Raw genomic sequence first — 15,424 nt, 5'->3', positions numbered from 1 at the left:
GGAGAGAAGGAGGGAAGGGGAAGGAGGGAGGGAAGGAAGGGGAGTAGGAGAGAAGAAACGAGGGAAGGAAAGAGGGAGGGAGGGAAGAAGAAGCAGGACCGTTGTAAGATAAGATGGATCTATGGGGTGTTAAAAAAGCAATCTTCAAGTATATTGTCAACAGTAGGGAAAAATTGTTATAAATACATATTATTAATAACAGTTATGAGATCATATAATTGTGAATGTATATATGAAATTGATAAAATAAAATAAAATTTAAAAAAATTCTTTGTAGGAGTCACTCAAAGGACTGTTTTTCTGTTGGACTACTCCTCAAACTTCTTTCATTTATCTGTTTCCTTCCTCCTCTCTAGGAATACCACAATACTCAATTCCCGCATCATCTCCGTGACTGTCAAGCCAGAACCTCAATCCCTAGTCGCCATGATGGAAATCGAATTCTCCCACTTGTACAATGTAAGCCATCGTTCCTCCCTGGGGTCCACTCAGAAGGGAAGGATTTTGGGTGGGAAAAGAACTTAGATCCTGAACCAATTTTTCTCTCTTTGCTGAGTGCGGTCAGTGGTGGGATTCAAATAATTTAACAACCGGTTCTCTGCCCTAATGACCGGCTGGGTGGGCGTGGCCAAGGGGTTTGACAGGCAACTTGGCTCAGTTTCGTGCCCCAGCTCGGAGTCCTTGGTGCTCTCTGAGCTTGGTTGTTTCCTTCCAGATGTTCCCTTATCCAGCTATGCGCACTAAGTGTACAGATGATGCTACCTACTTGGGGGAACGAAATGTCTGCAAGAAAACAACCAAGGTCAGAGAACACCAAGAGTCTCACAGTTCTCCTCTTCTTCCTTTTTCACTTTCTCTTCCTTCTCCTCTTCCTCCTTTTCTCTGCCAGCCCCACTCCCTTCTAGCACTGATGATGTTACCTAGTTGGGTGATGAAACATCTGCAAGGAAACCACCAAGTTCAGAAAGCACCAAGGACCTCAATTCTCTCCTCCTCCTCCTCCTCCTCCTCCTCCTCCTCCTCCTCCTCCTCCTCCTCCTCCTCCTCCTCCTCCTCCTCCTCCTCCATCCTCAGTGCTAGAAGGGAGAGGGGCTTGCAGAGAGGGGCCTCTGCAAGCCCCTCTCCCTTCTAGCACTGAGGATGTTACCTAGTTGGGGGAATGAAACATCTGCAAGGAAACCACCAAGCTCAGAGAGCACTAAGGACCCCACAGTCCTCCTTCTCCTTGTTCTTCTCCTTCTCTTTCTCCTTCTGCTTCTGCTTCTTCCTTCTCCTTCTTCTCCTCTTCCTCCTCCTCTCTGCAAGCCCCTCTCCCTTTTAGCATTGAGGATGTTACCTAGTTGGGGGAATGAAACATCTGCAAGAAAACAACCATGCTCAGAAAGCACCAAGGATCTCAGTTCTCCTCTTCCTCCTCCTCCTCCCCACCTCTTCCTCCTCCTTCTCCTCCTCTTCCTCTTCCTCCTTCTCTCTGCAAGCCCCACTCCTTTCTAGCACTGAGGATGTTACCTAGTTGGGGGAATGAAACATCTGCAAGAAAACAACCAAGCTCAGAAAGCACCAAGGACCCCACAGTCCTTCTCCTCCTCCCCCCCCTCTTCCTCCTCCTTCTCCTCCTCCTCTTCCTCCTCCTCTCTGCAAGCCACACTCCCTTCTAGCACTGAGGATGTTACCTAGTTGGGTCATGAAACATCTGCAAGAAAACAACCAAGCTCAGAAAGCACCAAGGACCTCACAGTCCTCCTTCTCCTTGTTCTTCTTCTTCTCCTTCTGCTTCTGCTTCTTCCTTCTTCTTCTTCTCCTCTTACTCCTCCTCTCTGCAAGCCCCACTCCCTTCTAGCACTGAGGATGTTACCTAGTTGGGTGATGAAACATCTGCAAGGAAACCACCAAGCTCAGAGAGCACCAAGGACCCCACAGTCCTCCTTCTCCTTGTTCTTCTCCTTCTCTTTCTCCTTCTGGTTCTGCTTCTTCCTTCTCTTTCTTCTCCTCTTACTCTTCCTCTCTGCAAGCCCCACTCCCTTCTAGCACTGAGGATGTTACCTAGTTGGGGGAATAAAACATCTGCAAGAAAACAACCATGCTCAGAAAGCACCAAGGCCCTCAGTTCTCCTCCTCCTCCTCCTCCTCCTCCTCCTCCTCCTCCTCCTCCTCCTCCTCCTCCTCCTCCTCTCTGCAAAACACTCTCCCTTCTAGCACTGAGGATGTTACCTAGTTGGGGCAATGAAACATCTGCAAGGAAACCACCAAGCTCAGAGAGCACCAAGGACCCCACAGTCCTCCTTCTCCTTGTTCTTCTCCTTCTCTTTCTCCTTCTGCTTCTGCTTCTTCCTTCTCCTTCTTCTCCTCTTACTCCTCCTCTCTGCAAGCACCACTCCCTTCTAGCATTGAGGATGTTACCTAGTTGGGGGAATGAAACATCTGCAAGAAAACAATCATGCTCAGAAAGCACCAAGGACCTCACAGTCCTTCTCCTCCTCCTCCTCCTCCTCCTCCTCCTCCTCCTCCTCCTCCTCCTCCTCCTCCTCCTCCTCCTCTTCCTCCTCTCTGCAAGCCCCTCTCCTTTCTAGCACTGAGGATGTTACCTCGTTGGGTCATGAAACATCTGCAAGAAAACCACCAAGCTCAGAGAGTCCAAAGGAGCCCAACCATGAGCTACAAATATGATCTTCTATGGCTTCCGAGGTCTCTCTATGACTGTGCTGATATCAAGTAAACACCTACGGCACATTTTCCATTTGCCTATCCTTGATAGATACCTTTTATAAAAAATCAGGAGGAAGCCACAGTCTTTATGGTGGCCTAAAATCCATAAACAATGTCTATTTTATTTTCCATTCGAGCAGAGCATCTAAGCTTGTGTCGCACTAACCTTGATTTCTAACCGTGTTTCCCTTGGCGGAGAAGCTGACACATCCCATCCTGTCATTTAGAGTTTTGTCAGGAGGAGATGTCAAAATGTAGGCTTTTTAGGCACGTTGGAGGACACACACACACGTTCCACAAACACAGATGAAGGGACTGCATGATTGAGACGAGGATCACTCTGTGAATCGCACTCCGATTGATTATTTATCTCTTTTTTTCTCTCTCTCTCTGCAATCAGGGGACCACAAATCAAACCTGCATCATCTGGGATGAAGCTGATGTGTAAGTCAAGTGGGTTTCTTTGTGTGTTTGTTTTTGATTTGGGGGGGGGGAAGCAAAAACGTATTTGCTGGGCAAGAGTTGCCCTTGGAGGAAATGGAAGCTGGGCAGATGTGGTCTTCACCGTTCTCTCCCATCCCTGTTGATTTGGAGTGACGGTTCCTGGCTAAGGTCACATCACCATACGCCAGGGGTCCCCAACTATAGCAGTTAGCAATAGCAATTAGACTTATATACCGCTTCATAGGGCTTTCAGCCCTCTCTAAGCGGTTTACAGAGTCAGCATATCGCCCCCACAGTCTGGGTCCTCATTTCACCCACCTCAGAAGGATGGAAGGCTGAGTCAACCTTGAGCCGGTGAGATTTGAACCGCCGAACTGCAGCCAGCTGAAATAGCCTGCAGTGCTGCATTTAACCACTGCGCCACCTCGGCTCTTATCCCGGTCCGTGGTCCCATGCTGGGCTGTGGCCCGTTGGAAACTTGGCTATGTAAACCGCTGACGAGCACGTGATGTTGCATTATTTAAAGGAGTACATGCGTGCAAAACCATCCTCTTTCTGCTCAAAAAATTTGAGGACCACTGCCACACGCTAAATACATTGCCTGATGGTCTTTTCCCCCATCATTTTTGTCTGCAGCTATTTCGGATTTGCAAAAAAACCAAAACGAAAACAACAGCAGCAAATCCTATTTGAGCATTCCTCAAGGCTGACTCAGCCTCCCGTCCTTCCGAGGTGGGTCAAATGAGGACCCAGATTGTTGGGGGGACCAAATAGGCTGACTCTGTAAACCGCTTAGGGAGGGCTGTAAAAGCACTGGGAAGCGGTATATAAGTTTAAGGGCTGTTGCCATTGCTATTCCTCCAGACTTTTGAGCGCCAAGTGACAAGTAAACATAAGACACATCAGCCAAGCTTCCATCCTACATTAATGCACTGGGTTAACACGGGAAAGAAATAGCAAGAGTTAAATGCAGAGGTTGGGAAATATATCTGGTATTTATGGGGCTTTTTTTAAGAAGAGTCTATGACTGTGATGGTAAACCTATGTGTTCTGGCCAGCTGGTCTTTGTGGGCACTGGAGAATTGGAAAGTGGCCTGGAAATGGTCAAAAACCAGATGTTTTCTGGTCCTTTTTCATGCTATTTTTCGTACTGTTTTCTGGCTCTTTAACAGAGCTCCAGAACCTGCGAAGGCCATTACAAAAAGGACTCAAAAAGCAGCTTGAAAACAGCCTGAAAACAGCCCCCAAAAGAAGCCAAAAGAAGGCATGTGCATGGCGGGAAGTTGGTCTTTGGGTTTCCGGTTGCTCCAGTGCGTACACATGCGCACATGTTCCAGTTTGAACACTCAGTGCCGAAAAGGTTTGCCATCACTGATCTAGGAAATGCATTAGGCCAGGGATGGCAAACCTTTTTTGGCTGCCATGCCAGAAGCGGGGGCAGCACAAGGGGGATGTCATGCGCCAGCATGCCACACCTATAATGTTATGCGTGTGACACCCCCCAGCGTGAGCGCATGCGTGCAATCAGCAACCCCCCCCCTGTTTTTGCCGTGGTTTTTTCACCTTCCCCAAGCTCCAGAGGCTTTCTAGGAGCCTGGGGAAGGCGAAAACAGCCTTCCTCACACACACACACACACCCAACACTCTCTGGAAGTCGAAAAATGGTCCTACAGGGAACCCGGAAGTTCGAAAATGGTGACTTCCGGTTTGTCCGTAGGGCCGATCTTCGACCTCTGGAGCCTTCAGAGAAGCCTCCTGAAGGCCCCTGAAGGCTCCGGAGGTTGAAAATCAGCCATACGGAAAAAACCAGAAGTCACCCAAACTTCCGGGTTTCCCGTAGGTCCATTTTTCGACCTCCGGAGGCTTCAGGGATCTTCAAGAGGCTTCCATGAAGGCTCCGGAGGAAAAAAAACGGCCCTACAAAGAAACAGGAAGTGACTTCCGGTTTGTCCGTAGGGGTGATTATTCACCTCCGGAGGCTTCAGGGGCCTTCAGGAGGCTTCCCTGAAGACTCCAAAGGGTGAAAAATGGCTGCAGGGCTGTTTCTCATCCTCTGGTGCCTTCAGGCCCCTGAAGGCTTCGAAGGGTGAAAAACGGTCCTACGTGCAAACTGGAATTCTGTTCCTGAATTTCCGGTTTGCCCGTAGGGCTGGTTTTTCGTCCTTTGGAGGCTGCAGGGAAGCCTCCGGAGGGCAAAAAAAAACGGCCTCAAAAGAAGGCCGAAGTCAGCTGACCAGCATGCCCATGTGCACTCCCTCGGGTGCCCTGACAAATGGCTCCATGTGTCCCCTGTGGCATGCATGCCATTGGCTCGCCATCACGGCATTAGGCTCCAAACATGGAGAGGATCTTCCTTAGGAATGTAAATCAGGGGGGAAAAAATGTTCAACGGCTTTTGTGGCTATTTTCTTTTGGAGAGTGAGGGAAAGACTTTCTATTGAGTTCAGTTTCCGAATTGCATAATTTTTTAAAAAGGTCGATGCAGCCGGTGTGGCCTTCACAGCTTCATAGCAAAGGTTCCGCCTAAAATTACAGATGCTGTTCAGGTGATTTTGGAAGTGGAATGCCACCTGTTGGAATTCGTTCTTTGCCTTCGTATGTGTGGTGCATGTGCGTTAATGCATAGGTAGAAAGAACATATTTCCATCATAAGCTCATCTGCATTTAGATGGATACTTAAGCTGTGTAGCTACTAATGGTTTTCTATTTTTTTTCTCTCTTTTTGATTTAACAACGCCGGTCTGGGCGAACGGTTAGTTTCTCCTCAATCACGTCCCAATGTTTACACTCGAATTGGACATGACAAACAGGAACCACAGAGGCAGTGATGGGATTCAGGCAGTTCGCACCTGTTTGGAAGAACCGATTATTAACTTTCTAAGCAGTTTGGAGAACCGATTATTAGCTTTCTTAGCAGTTCAGAGAACCGATTATTAACTTTCTAAGCATTTCGGAGAACCGATTATTAACTTTCTAAGCAGTTCGGAGAACCGATTATTAACTTTCTAAGCAGTTCGGAGAACCAATCGTTAACTTTCTAAGCAATTTGGAGAACCGATTATTAGCTTTCTAAGCATTTCGGAGAACCAACTGTTAACTTTTAAGTAGTTTGGAAAACCAATTATTAACTTTCCAAGCAGTTTGGAAAACCAATTATTAACTTTCCAAGTAGTTTGGAGAACCAATCGTTAACTTTCTAAGCAGTTTGGAGAACCGATTATTAGCTTTCTAAGCATTTTGGAAAAGCAATTGTTAACTTTCTAAGCAGTTCAGAGAACCGATTGTTGGAAGAAACCTCCTTTTGTTTTTCCCCAGGGCTAATCCTGTAAGGAAGGCAGGAAGGAAACATTCTGGTGTTGTTTCTAGTCTCATTTTTATTGCCCTGCTTACAGAAACTGCCTCTCAGGTTAACCCTTATTACATTGTAACAGCTGAGGCGAAGTGCCCATCGCCCAGAGTGACCTTGAGTTGGCCACGGCCACATGGTCACATGACCACCAAGCCATGCCTACCCAGTTGGTCATTAGGGCAGAGAACCAGTTGTTAAATTATTTGAATCCCACCACTGCACAGAGGGTTTGTTGAACTGGTGTAATAAAAACAGACTTCTTTGAAACATTGGAAAAACGTAGGAGGTGGTTGTTGATTTCAGAAAAGGCAGGCACAGCCACACACCTGTGTGTGTTTATGATTCACCTGCAGAGGTGGTTAACAGCATCACGTTTCTGGGTGTGCAGCTGAGGAGTAGGCTGTTTTGGTCCCTCAACAGTGAGACCCTGGTGAAGTGGGCACAGAAGTGCCTGCATTCTCTTTGTCGCACGAGAAAAGTACATCTTCCTCAACTGTCCTTTCCACTTTCAATAGCGGGACAATTGAGAGCATCTTGTCGTATTGCATTACTGTCTGGTTTGGAAGCATCACTGCTTTGGACAGGAAGGCAGTGCAGAGTGGTGAGGACAGCAGAAAAGATCACTGGCAGTTCACTCCCTTGTATCCAGGACGCGGCATATAAGCGATTGTTGAGCAGGGTCCGCAGGATTGTCTGGGATGCTAAACATACAAAGAACGGTTGCAGGAACTGGGCATGTCTAGTTTAAGGAAAAGAAGGACTAGGGGAGACATGATAGCAGTCTTCCGATATCTCAGGGGTTGCCACAAAGAAGAGGGAGTCAAACTATTCTCCAAAGCACCTGAGGGTAGAACAAAAAGCAATGGCTGAAAACTAATCAAGAAGAGAAGCAACTTAGAACTGAGAAATTTCCTAACAGTGAGGACAATTAACCAGTGGAATAGAAGTTGCCTCCAGAAGTTGTGAATGCCCCAACACTGGAAGTCTTTAAGAAAATGTTGGATATCCATTTGTCTGAATGGCATAGGGTTTCCTGCCTAAGCAGAGGGTTGAACTAGAAGATCTCCAAGATGGCTTTCAGCTCCCACATCTCTGCTTTGACCCACACACTTCCACTACCATTCACACACCCTATACACACTTTCCCTCCTTATAAGGAAGAAGGAAAGGGAGGGAGGAAGAAAGGATGCATAATGAGTGAGAAGGGAGGAGGAAAGGGAGGGCAGGAGGGAGGGAGGGAAGGAGGAAGGAATGAAGGATGTATGGATGGATACTGAGTGAAGAAGGAGGAGGAAAGAAAGGGAGGGAAGGAGGAAGGGAGGGAGGAAGGAAGGAAGGGAGAAGGATGGATGGATGGATGGATGGATGGATGGATGGATGGATGGATACTGGGTGAGGAAGAACAAGGGAGGGAAAGAGGGAAGGATCCATCTGGGGAATTCTGGGAGTTGAAGTCCACACATCTTAAAGATGCCAAGTTTGGACACCCCTGCTTTAGGGAACCGTGGAAGCAAACATTTCCAGGATGTTTCCCCCAGAAAGCGGAGCAAATATTATTTTGCTCTCCTTCTCCTTTCACTTAGAAATGTCCTCCTCCTGACTTGACCCTGGGCCTACATTTTTTGAACCCCTGCCCTGCTCTGCTAACCAACCCAGCTCACCCATTTTTTTGCAACAGAATGGAAGGAAGGAAAGCAGCACACTCGATGGTGGGTTTTTTTTTTTTTTTGCAGGCAATAAACGTGGAGATAAGGATGGGGATTATCTCCTTTTGATCCTGATTGATGAAGCAGAGCAGGGAGGGCGTAAATGGCTAGATCTCATTTCCCACCAAGATGGATTTTCCTGTTCTTTTTATGCCTCCTCTGCCAATTACCACGAGGCAGAGCCATCAACAGGCGCTGAATGCTTTCAGTCTCTGCGTTTATTATTATTTCTCTTTGTTTGTGGACCGTTTTGCTAAGCCGGGGTCTAATTCTATAGCATCTCGGCTGAGAGCGCCCGGCGTGTTTGTCTAGAACGGGTCGGAAGAGAGACTGTGGGAAAGCAGGGGTCTTTGACACAAATGCATACAAATGGGTTATTAGCGTTGCTTAATTGCTTATGGTGGGGGGGGGAGAGAAGGCTGGGATTTGGGCTGCTTCGGGAGAGACACGTGTGTCATCCCTGAGGCGAGATGGGTTGAGATAGTGAAGGCTAAGAAAGATTTGAAAAGAAGGCCGGCCTGCAAAGGGGAAATTTTAGATTTTAACAAGAGGGAGAAGGAGGGAGAAAATGAGTGGGAGAATGAGAGAAAGACAAAGAAGAGACAGAGAGGGACAAAGAATGGGAGAGACAATGAAAAAGTGTGAGAGACAGAATGAGAGAGAGAAAATGAGAGAGAGAATGAGAATTACAGAAAGAGAGAAAGAATGAGAGAGAGAATGAGAATGAGAGAGAGGAAGAATGAGGGAGAGAACGAGAGAAAGAATGAGCGACAGAGAGGAACAAAGAATGAGAGAGATAATGAAAAAAGTGTGAGAGAGAATGAGAGAGAGAAAATGAGAGAGAATGAGAATTACAGAAAGAGAGAAAGAATGAGAGAATGAGAATGAGAGAGAGGAAGAATGAGGGAGAGAACGAGAGAAAGAATGAGAGACAGAGAGGAACAAAGAATGAGAGAGACAATGAAAAAGTGTGTGAGAATGAGAGAGAGAAAATGAGAGAGAATGAGAATTACAGAAAGAGAGAAAGAATGAGAGAGAGAATGAGAATGAGAGAGAGGAAGAATGAGGGAGAAAATGAGAGAAAGAATGAGTGACAAAGAGGAACAAAGAATGAGAGAGACAATGAAAAAGTGTGTGAGAATGAGAGAGAGAAAATGAGAGAGAATGAGAATTAGAGAGAGAATGAGAAAGAGAGAATGAGAAAGAGGAAGAATGAGGGAGAGAATGAGAGAAAGAAGGAGAGACAGGGAGGAACAAAGAATGAGGGAGAATGAGAGGGAGCTCCCTCCCTGTGGAACATCATCGCTGCAGAGATAATACTGACCCCCAATTGGACACTCTTAAAAGGCCCCGAAGGTTCTGCCAATGGGCCTGAGGAACCCATTTTGATATTGAGTTTTATTTCAAGAAGCCTCCCAGAGTCATTCTGGGTGAGTTGAATATATATATATATATATACTCACTCATCATGAAATCTCCAGAACCATAAAGCCTACAAACTTGAAATTTGGCACATATGTTCCTCTTAGCTTCTAGGTGCTCGCTAAGAAAGGATTTTTCAAAATGACCATCAGTCCATTAGCATTTCTTATACAGTTATTACCACACTGTGATGCTAAGGAGTTCTACTCCCCCTCCCCACCTGAAAAGAACTCTGTTCCAACTGCCAGTTGCCTCACATTCCGTTACCTCAGTTCAAAATGGCAGACGTTCCACTCCTTCACTCAGGAGCGGCCCGGGGCTCCTTACTGTACTAAACATGGGTACCTCACCACAATGTCTACGCCTTCCACCTATGGAAATGCTTCCAGGCTCAAGGCGGTGGGGGAAATATTCCCTTATGTGTTTCAATCACCGACCACCACGGAGCCAACGGATTGTGAACTGAATTTCTCCTGCGTAGCCCGATCACATAGTTTCGTCGTGAAGCACGGGTATCCTGCTAGTTTCTTAATAAATAAATAAATATATTTCACCCCATCCTCTCGTTGTGCTCTGGCGTCAGAACACAACCCGATGTTGTGGGCATGCACCCAAAACCAGCGATCCCTTCCCCGCTTGATGGTTAAATCCCAGAGTGGGCGGAACACCTGGAAACAGCTGGAGGCCATCAGCTTTGAGCCAGGATGAGACTCAACAGCAAATGTATTGAAATCCACCTGGCACCATTGGAGGGTTGATTGATGGCTGGTTCCTGCTCAAAAGCAGCAGAAGTCGTGAAGGCAATGAACGAGAAGGGGAAACCAGCCAGAGTCCTATCAGCGGGAAATGGCTGAGGATGGTTTATAAATCAAGATTGTTTAACAGAATTCATGGGAGTTATTGGGATGAGCAAGAGGACCACACCTGGAACATTGCAGCCAGTTTTAGTCCCCACATTACAAAGTAGATGTGAGACTTTTTTTGGGGGGGGAGAAGCGGAGAAGAGCAATTAAGATGATTGTTGTGACTCAGCAGAAGCTTGCTGTGAGTTGCGTCAGGATTCAGGAATAATGAGCAGCTGTTGCTCGTTAGGGTCGTCTTCTGCAAATAAAAGACGGGTGGTGCCACGCCTTCGTGGCAGAAGTCAACGTCGTTCATCGTCCGTGGTTCATCGGGGTTTGTTTGTGAGTTCAGTTTCGTGATTTAAAGAGGCACTTGGATAAGTGATTTGCTTTCTGTAAAACCCGATTCAAAGAGGCACTTGGATAAGTGATTTGCTTTCTGTCGACCTGGTTTGCTGTAAGAGCTTTTTGATTTTGATTTTGCTGTGTAACCTTTTGCCAGAGTCTTTACCTACGTTTATTTTTGAGTTCGCAGCCAGCTTGAGCCAGGACTGATAAAGATATTTCCTTTGAAGTTCTGTCTGACTGTCATTTGTGAACGAGCGAAGAGGGGGGTCAGAACAGATGATTAAAAATCTGGAGAGAAAAACATGAACAATGGCTGCAGGATTTAGGTTTGGCCAGTGTAGAGAAAAATAGGACTTTGGGGGGGGGGGCATACTAGCAGTCTTCCAGTATTTGAGGGGCTGCCACAGAGAAGAGGGAGTCAACTTAATTTCCAAAGCACCGGAAGGAAACACTTAGGAAACTAATCAGCCTAGAACAGTGATGGCAAACCTCTTTTGGCTCCTGTGCCAAAAGCAGGGGGAGCGCAGGGGGTTCGTGCGCAGGCGTGCCACACCTATAATATTTTGCACACAACCCCAGTACACATGGGTGCATGACCAGCACTCCGCCCCCCATTTTTAGCATGCTTTTTTCACCCTCCCCAAGCTCCAGAGGCTTTATAGGAGCGTGAGGAGGTTTAAGTTTAGGTTAGGTTTAGGTTTATATGCCGCCCTTCTCCCAAGGACTCAGGGCGGCGTACGACATTAAAAGAAACACATAACACAAAAGTTTAAAAAAATTAAATAGGACATCCCAAACCCAATTAAAATTGACAATGACATTTTTTTAAAAAAAATTAAAATTAACAGTGATCAATCATTTATTTTGTTTTGTTCAGGCCAGGCTGGCTTGCTGGAAAAGCCAACATCCTTCCCCCCCCCCACCCCAGAGGGTTCAGGAGCTTCCCTCCGGAGCGCAAAAAACCAGCCCTTCGGGCAAAACGGGAGTTCAGGAATGAACTTCCTGGTTGCTCCTAGGGCCGGTTTTAGCCCTCCGGAGCGTTCAGGAGGCCTCAGGAGGCTTCCCTGAAAGCTCCGGAGGGCAAAAAAACGACATTACGTTTCACCCTGACAGATGGCCATAGGTTCATGGCGCAGTGGTTAAATGCAGCACTGCAGGCTACTTCAGCTGACTGCAGTTCTGCAGTTCGGCTGTTCAAATCTCACCGGCTCAGGGTTGACTCAGCCTTCCATCCTTCCGAGGTGGGTAAAATGAGGACCCGGATTGTTGTTGGGGGCGATATGCTGACTCTGTAAACCGCTTAGAGAGGGCTGAAAGCCCTGTGAAGCGGTATATAAGTCTAACTGCTATTGCTATTGCTATTGCTATTCACCACCATGGAAGATATTTTTGGACACAACAATTGATTGGTGGAACAGCATGACTTCAGAGGTTGTGGGGGCTTCTGGTTTTTAGGAAGAGAATGGAAAGCCACTTATCTAAGATGGTATAGAGCCATGATAGTGAAGCTATGGAGTGTGTGCCTCAGTTGGCACATGGAGTGATATTTCCTGGCATGTAAGTGGTCAACTCCAGCACACATCCGCACACCGGCCAGCTGATTTTTGGCCTTCCAGAGGGTGAAGGGGGCATTTCCGCTGTCCCCAGGCTTCAAGAAAGCCTCCGGAGCCTAGGGAGGGTGCATTGTGCACACATGCATGGGGGGGGAGGGTCGTGCGCACATGTGCAGGTGGGCAGAGCGCATTGCATTGTGGGTGTGGGCAAGCATGCACACAATTTTGGCACCTTTGCAAAAAGGTTCGCCATCACTGGTATAGAGTCTCCTGCCTGAATAGGGAGTTAGACTAGAAGATCTCCAAGGTCCCTTCCAGCTCTATTCTGATTGATTGAAGGAAAGCTTTTAGGGAAGAGCAAGGATGTGTAAATATGAAATAAAGTCGTGGGGGTCCTTGGTGTTCTCTGAACTTGGTTGTTCGTTGAATGTTTCATTATCTGACTATGTAACATCATCAGTGCTAGGAGTGTTGGTTTTGCTCTCTGTTTGTATACGATGACTTGTCCTGCCAGTGTTGATGGGGTGCGATTAACTCCTTAGTGTTCTTTGATTAGGGTATTACTTTCTGCTTGATTGTTTGTCTGCGGTTAATCCATGCTTATCTGTGGGTTTGCTGGAAAAAAATGTGTTCCACTCTTTGTACTTCCTTCTTAAATCGTCTCACTTGAATGGTAGGTAAATGTTGCATATCTCTATGTGTCTGTTGATGGCTGATTTGTCTGAATGGCAAGCTTCCAGGAATTCTCTTGTGTTTTTGGCTTTAACTTGGGTTGCTCCCGGTCCGTCCGAACCGGTAGTTGAATTCAGGCCTGGGTCACAGAACTGGCAGCTATCCAGGCCTGCCATGCCCCCAAACCAGTTCCCTTGCCACCAGTGGACCACCGCCATTTTGGATTTTAGTGACTGCAATGCAATGCAATGCAATGCAATGCAATGCAATGCAATGCAATGCAATGCAATGCAATGCAATGCAATGCAATGCAATGCAATGCAATGCAATACAATACAATACAATACAATAGCAGAGTTGGAAGGGACCTTGGAGGTCTTCCAGTCCAACCCCCTGCCTAGGCAGGAAACCCTATACCGTTTCAGACAAATGGCTATCCAACATCTTCTTAAAGACTTCCAGTGTTGGGGCATTCACAACTTCTGGAGGCGACTTCTGTTCCACCGATGAATTGTTCTCACTGTCAGGAAATTTCTCCTCAATACACATGAGCAGTTCACTGTAAATTGTTCTGCGCACGTGCAAATAACAATTGACCTTGAATAGTGCATGTAAATTATGTGAAGAGGAGATTAATCCCTCCTTGCTGGCTGGGGATGACGGGCCTTGGGCTTCCAGGCTAGGACAGGGATGGCAAATCTTTTACGCACAGTGGCCAAACTGCGCGTGCACACCCAAATAGAAAGGTGCAAACATGCACACGCACAGACATGTGCAAACATGTGCGAACATGCCCATGTGTGCACATGCGCACATGTGCAGCAGAAATCCAAAAACCTGCTGGCTGGCAGCATAGAAAGAGGTCAGATCTTTTTCTTCCGTGAGCTTCTGTTTTGTCATTCGCAGGGAAACAGAATCTCACGAAAGAAACGCCACGGAGATCTGACCTGGGCTGATGGGATGCATGCCAGCACAGAGGACTCTGTGCCACCTCTGGCACGCGTGCCATAGCTTCACCATCTCAGGGCTAGGGGGAAGCTGACCCTTTTGTGCCTTGTGGGGAACAAAAAGAGAGTTTCTGCAAGTTCCAGAGGTGTAAAAAGTGGATTTTATCCCCCCCTCTGGATCTGCGTTGCATGAACGAGGCTGTAGATCTTCAAAGAAAGCAGAAAAAAAAGGTGATCTTTGAAGGCTCTGGCAGCAGCGTCGATATTTTGCCTCAAGCCAACACCGTGTGGAAAAACGATTCTCAAAATAACACGTTCACCCCCTTTTCTTTTAACTTCTGCCGGTGACTGGATGCATCTGCGGGTTTATGTAGACGCAGTGTATTCAGAATGTTTCGAAAGTACGTTTCATGTTTTAAGGGGCTCCATCCCTGGAGGCGTTTAAGAAGAGATTGGACAGACATTTGTCTGAAATGGCACAGGGTCTCCTGCTTGAGCAGGCAGCTGGACAAGAACAGCGGTCACCAACTGGTGGTCCGCGAGAAAATGTTGGTTGTCCGCAGAAAAATGATTTGCATTTTTTTTATTGCACTAAATCAGGGGGTCCTCAAACTACGGTCCCTGGGATGGATACGTGCAATGAACGCTTGTGTTGCTGCAGAGAGTCTCCCCCTTTGGGGTCTTTTTGTTGGGGTCAGGAGAGGGGCAGAAATTCTGACTTGGGGTCTGCTTCAGCCTCCTGGTGGGGGGCTTTGGGCGAAGGCTGGAGGGAAGGGCCGCTGGTGGGGAAGAGCCAGAGGGCTTCGTTCCAATGGGGCTGCATCATGGCCTGGAACTGGCTGAGCATCTCAACTTCTTGAACCTCCAGGCGCCGGTACCTGGCCTTGCACTCCCACAGGTCTTCCCTCTGCTTGGAAAGCCTATGCTCCTAGTCCTCAGTGAGGTGCTTCTGCTGAGCCTCCTTCTCGGTCCGATCCAATTTGAACTGAGCTGTTTTGCCAACTCTTTCTCCTGGTGGCTGCTTAGCTCCAGCAAATACTTCCTGTTGGGGCCCTAAGGAGCCCGGATTAGCAGGCGAGCAGTAGCTGGGAGGGGAGGGGTGAGTAGAGGCCATCAAGGAGTCCTTCAATGTGAGTGACATCAAATTGGCCACACCCAACCAGTCACATGACCACATCATCAAGACCCCCAAGGGGCCTTGGAGGTCTTCTAGTCCAACCCCCTTCCCAAGGCAGGAGTCATTATCCCATCCCAGACAAATGGCTGTCCAATTTTGCCTTGAAAACCTCCAGCGATGGAGCATCCAGAATTCCAGGAGGGAAGAAGCTATGATGTCGCTCAATTGTTGTTCTGTCAGGAAATTATTCCTTCTTTCCAGGTTGAATCTCCCTCTGAGGAGCTTCCACCTGTAGCTTCCTGTTCTCCCTTCAGGTGC

General features: G+C 47.4%; 1 protein-coding gene across 1 annotated transcript in view; it reads left to right on the top strand.

Annotated features, from left to right (window-relative positions):
* Nucleotides 1-15,424, top strand: part of ADGRB1 (adhesion G protein-coupled receptor B1) — a 303,358-nt gene that overhangs the window by 188,066 nt on the left and 99,868 nt on the right. The window contains 2 exon segments of the mRNA XM_087706632.1: nucleotides 357-459; nucleotides 3,107-3,150. Coding sequence (XP_087562758.1) covers nucleotides 357-459; nucleotides 3,107-3,150 — 147 coding nt within the window.

Source organism: Thamnophis sirtalis, unplaced genomic scaffold, assembly GCF_051295495.1.
Source record: "Thamnophis sirtalis isolate CommonGarterSnake01/CBP01778 unplaced genomic scaffold, rThaSir2_p1.2 scaffold_2, whole genome shotgun sequence".
Classification (NCBI taxonomy): Eukaryota; Metazoa; Chordata; class Lepidosauria; order Squamata; family Natricidae; genus Thamnophis; species Thamnophis sirtalis.
Note: the sequence above shows the minus strand (reverse complement) of the source record. Positions and strands in the feature narration are given on the sequence as shown.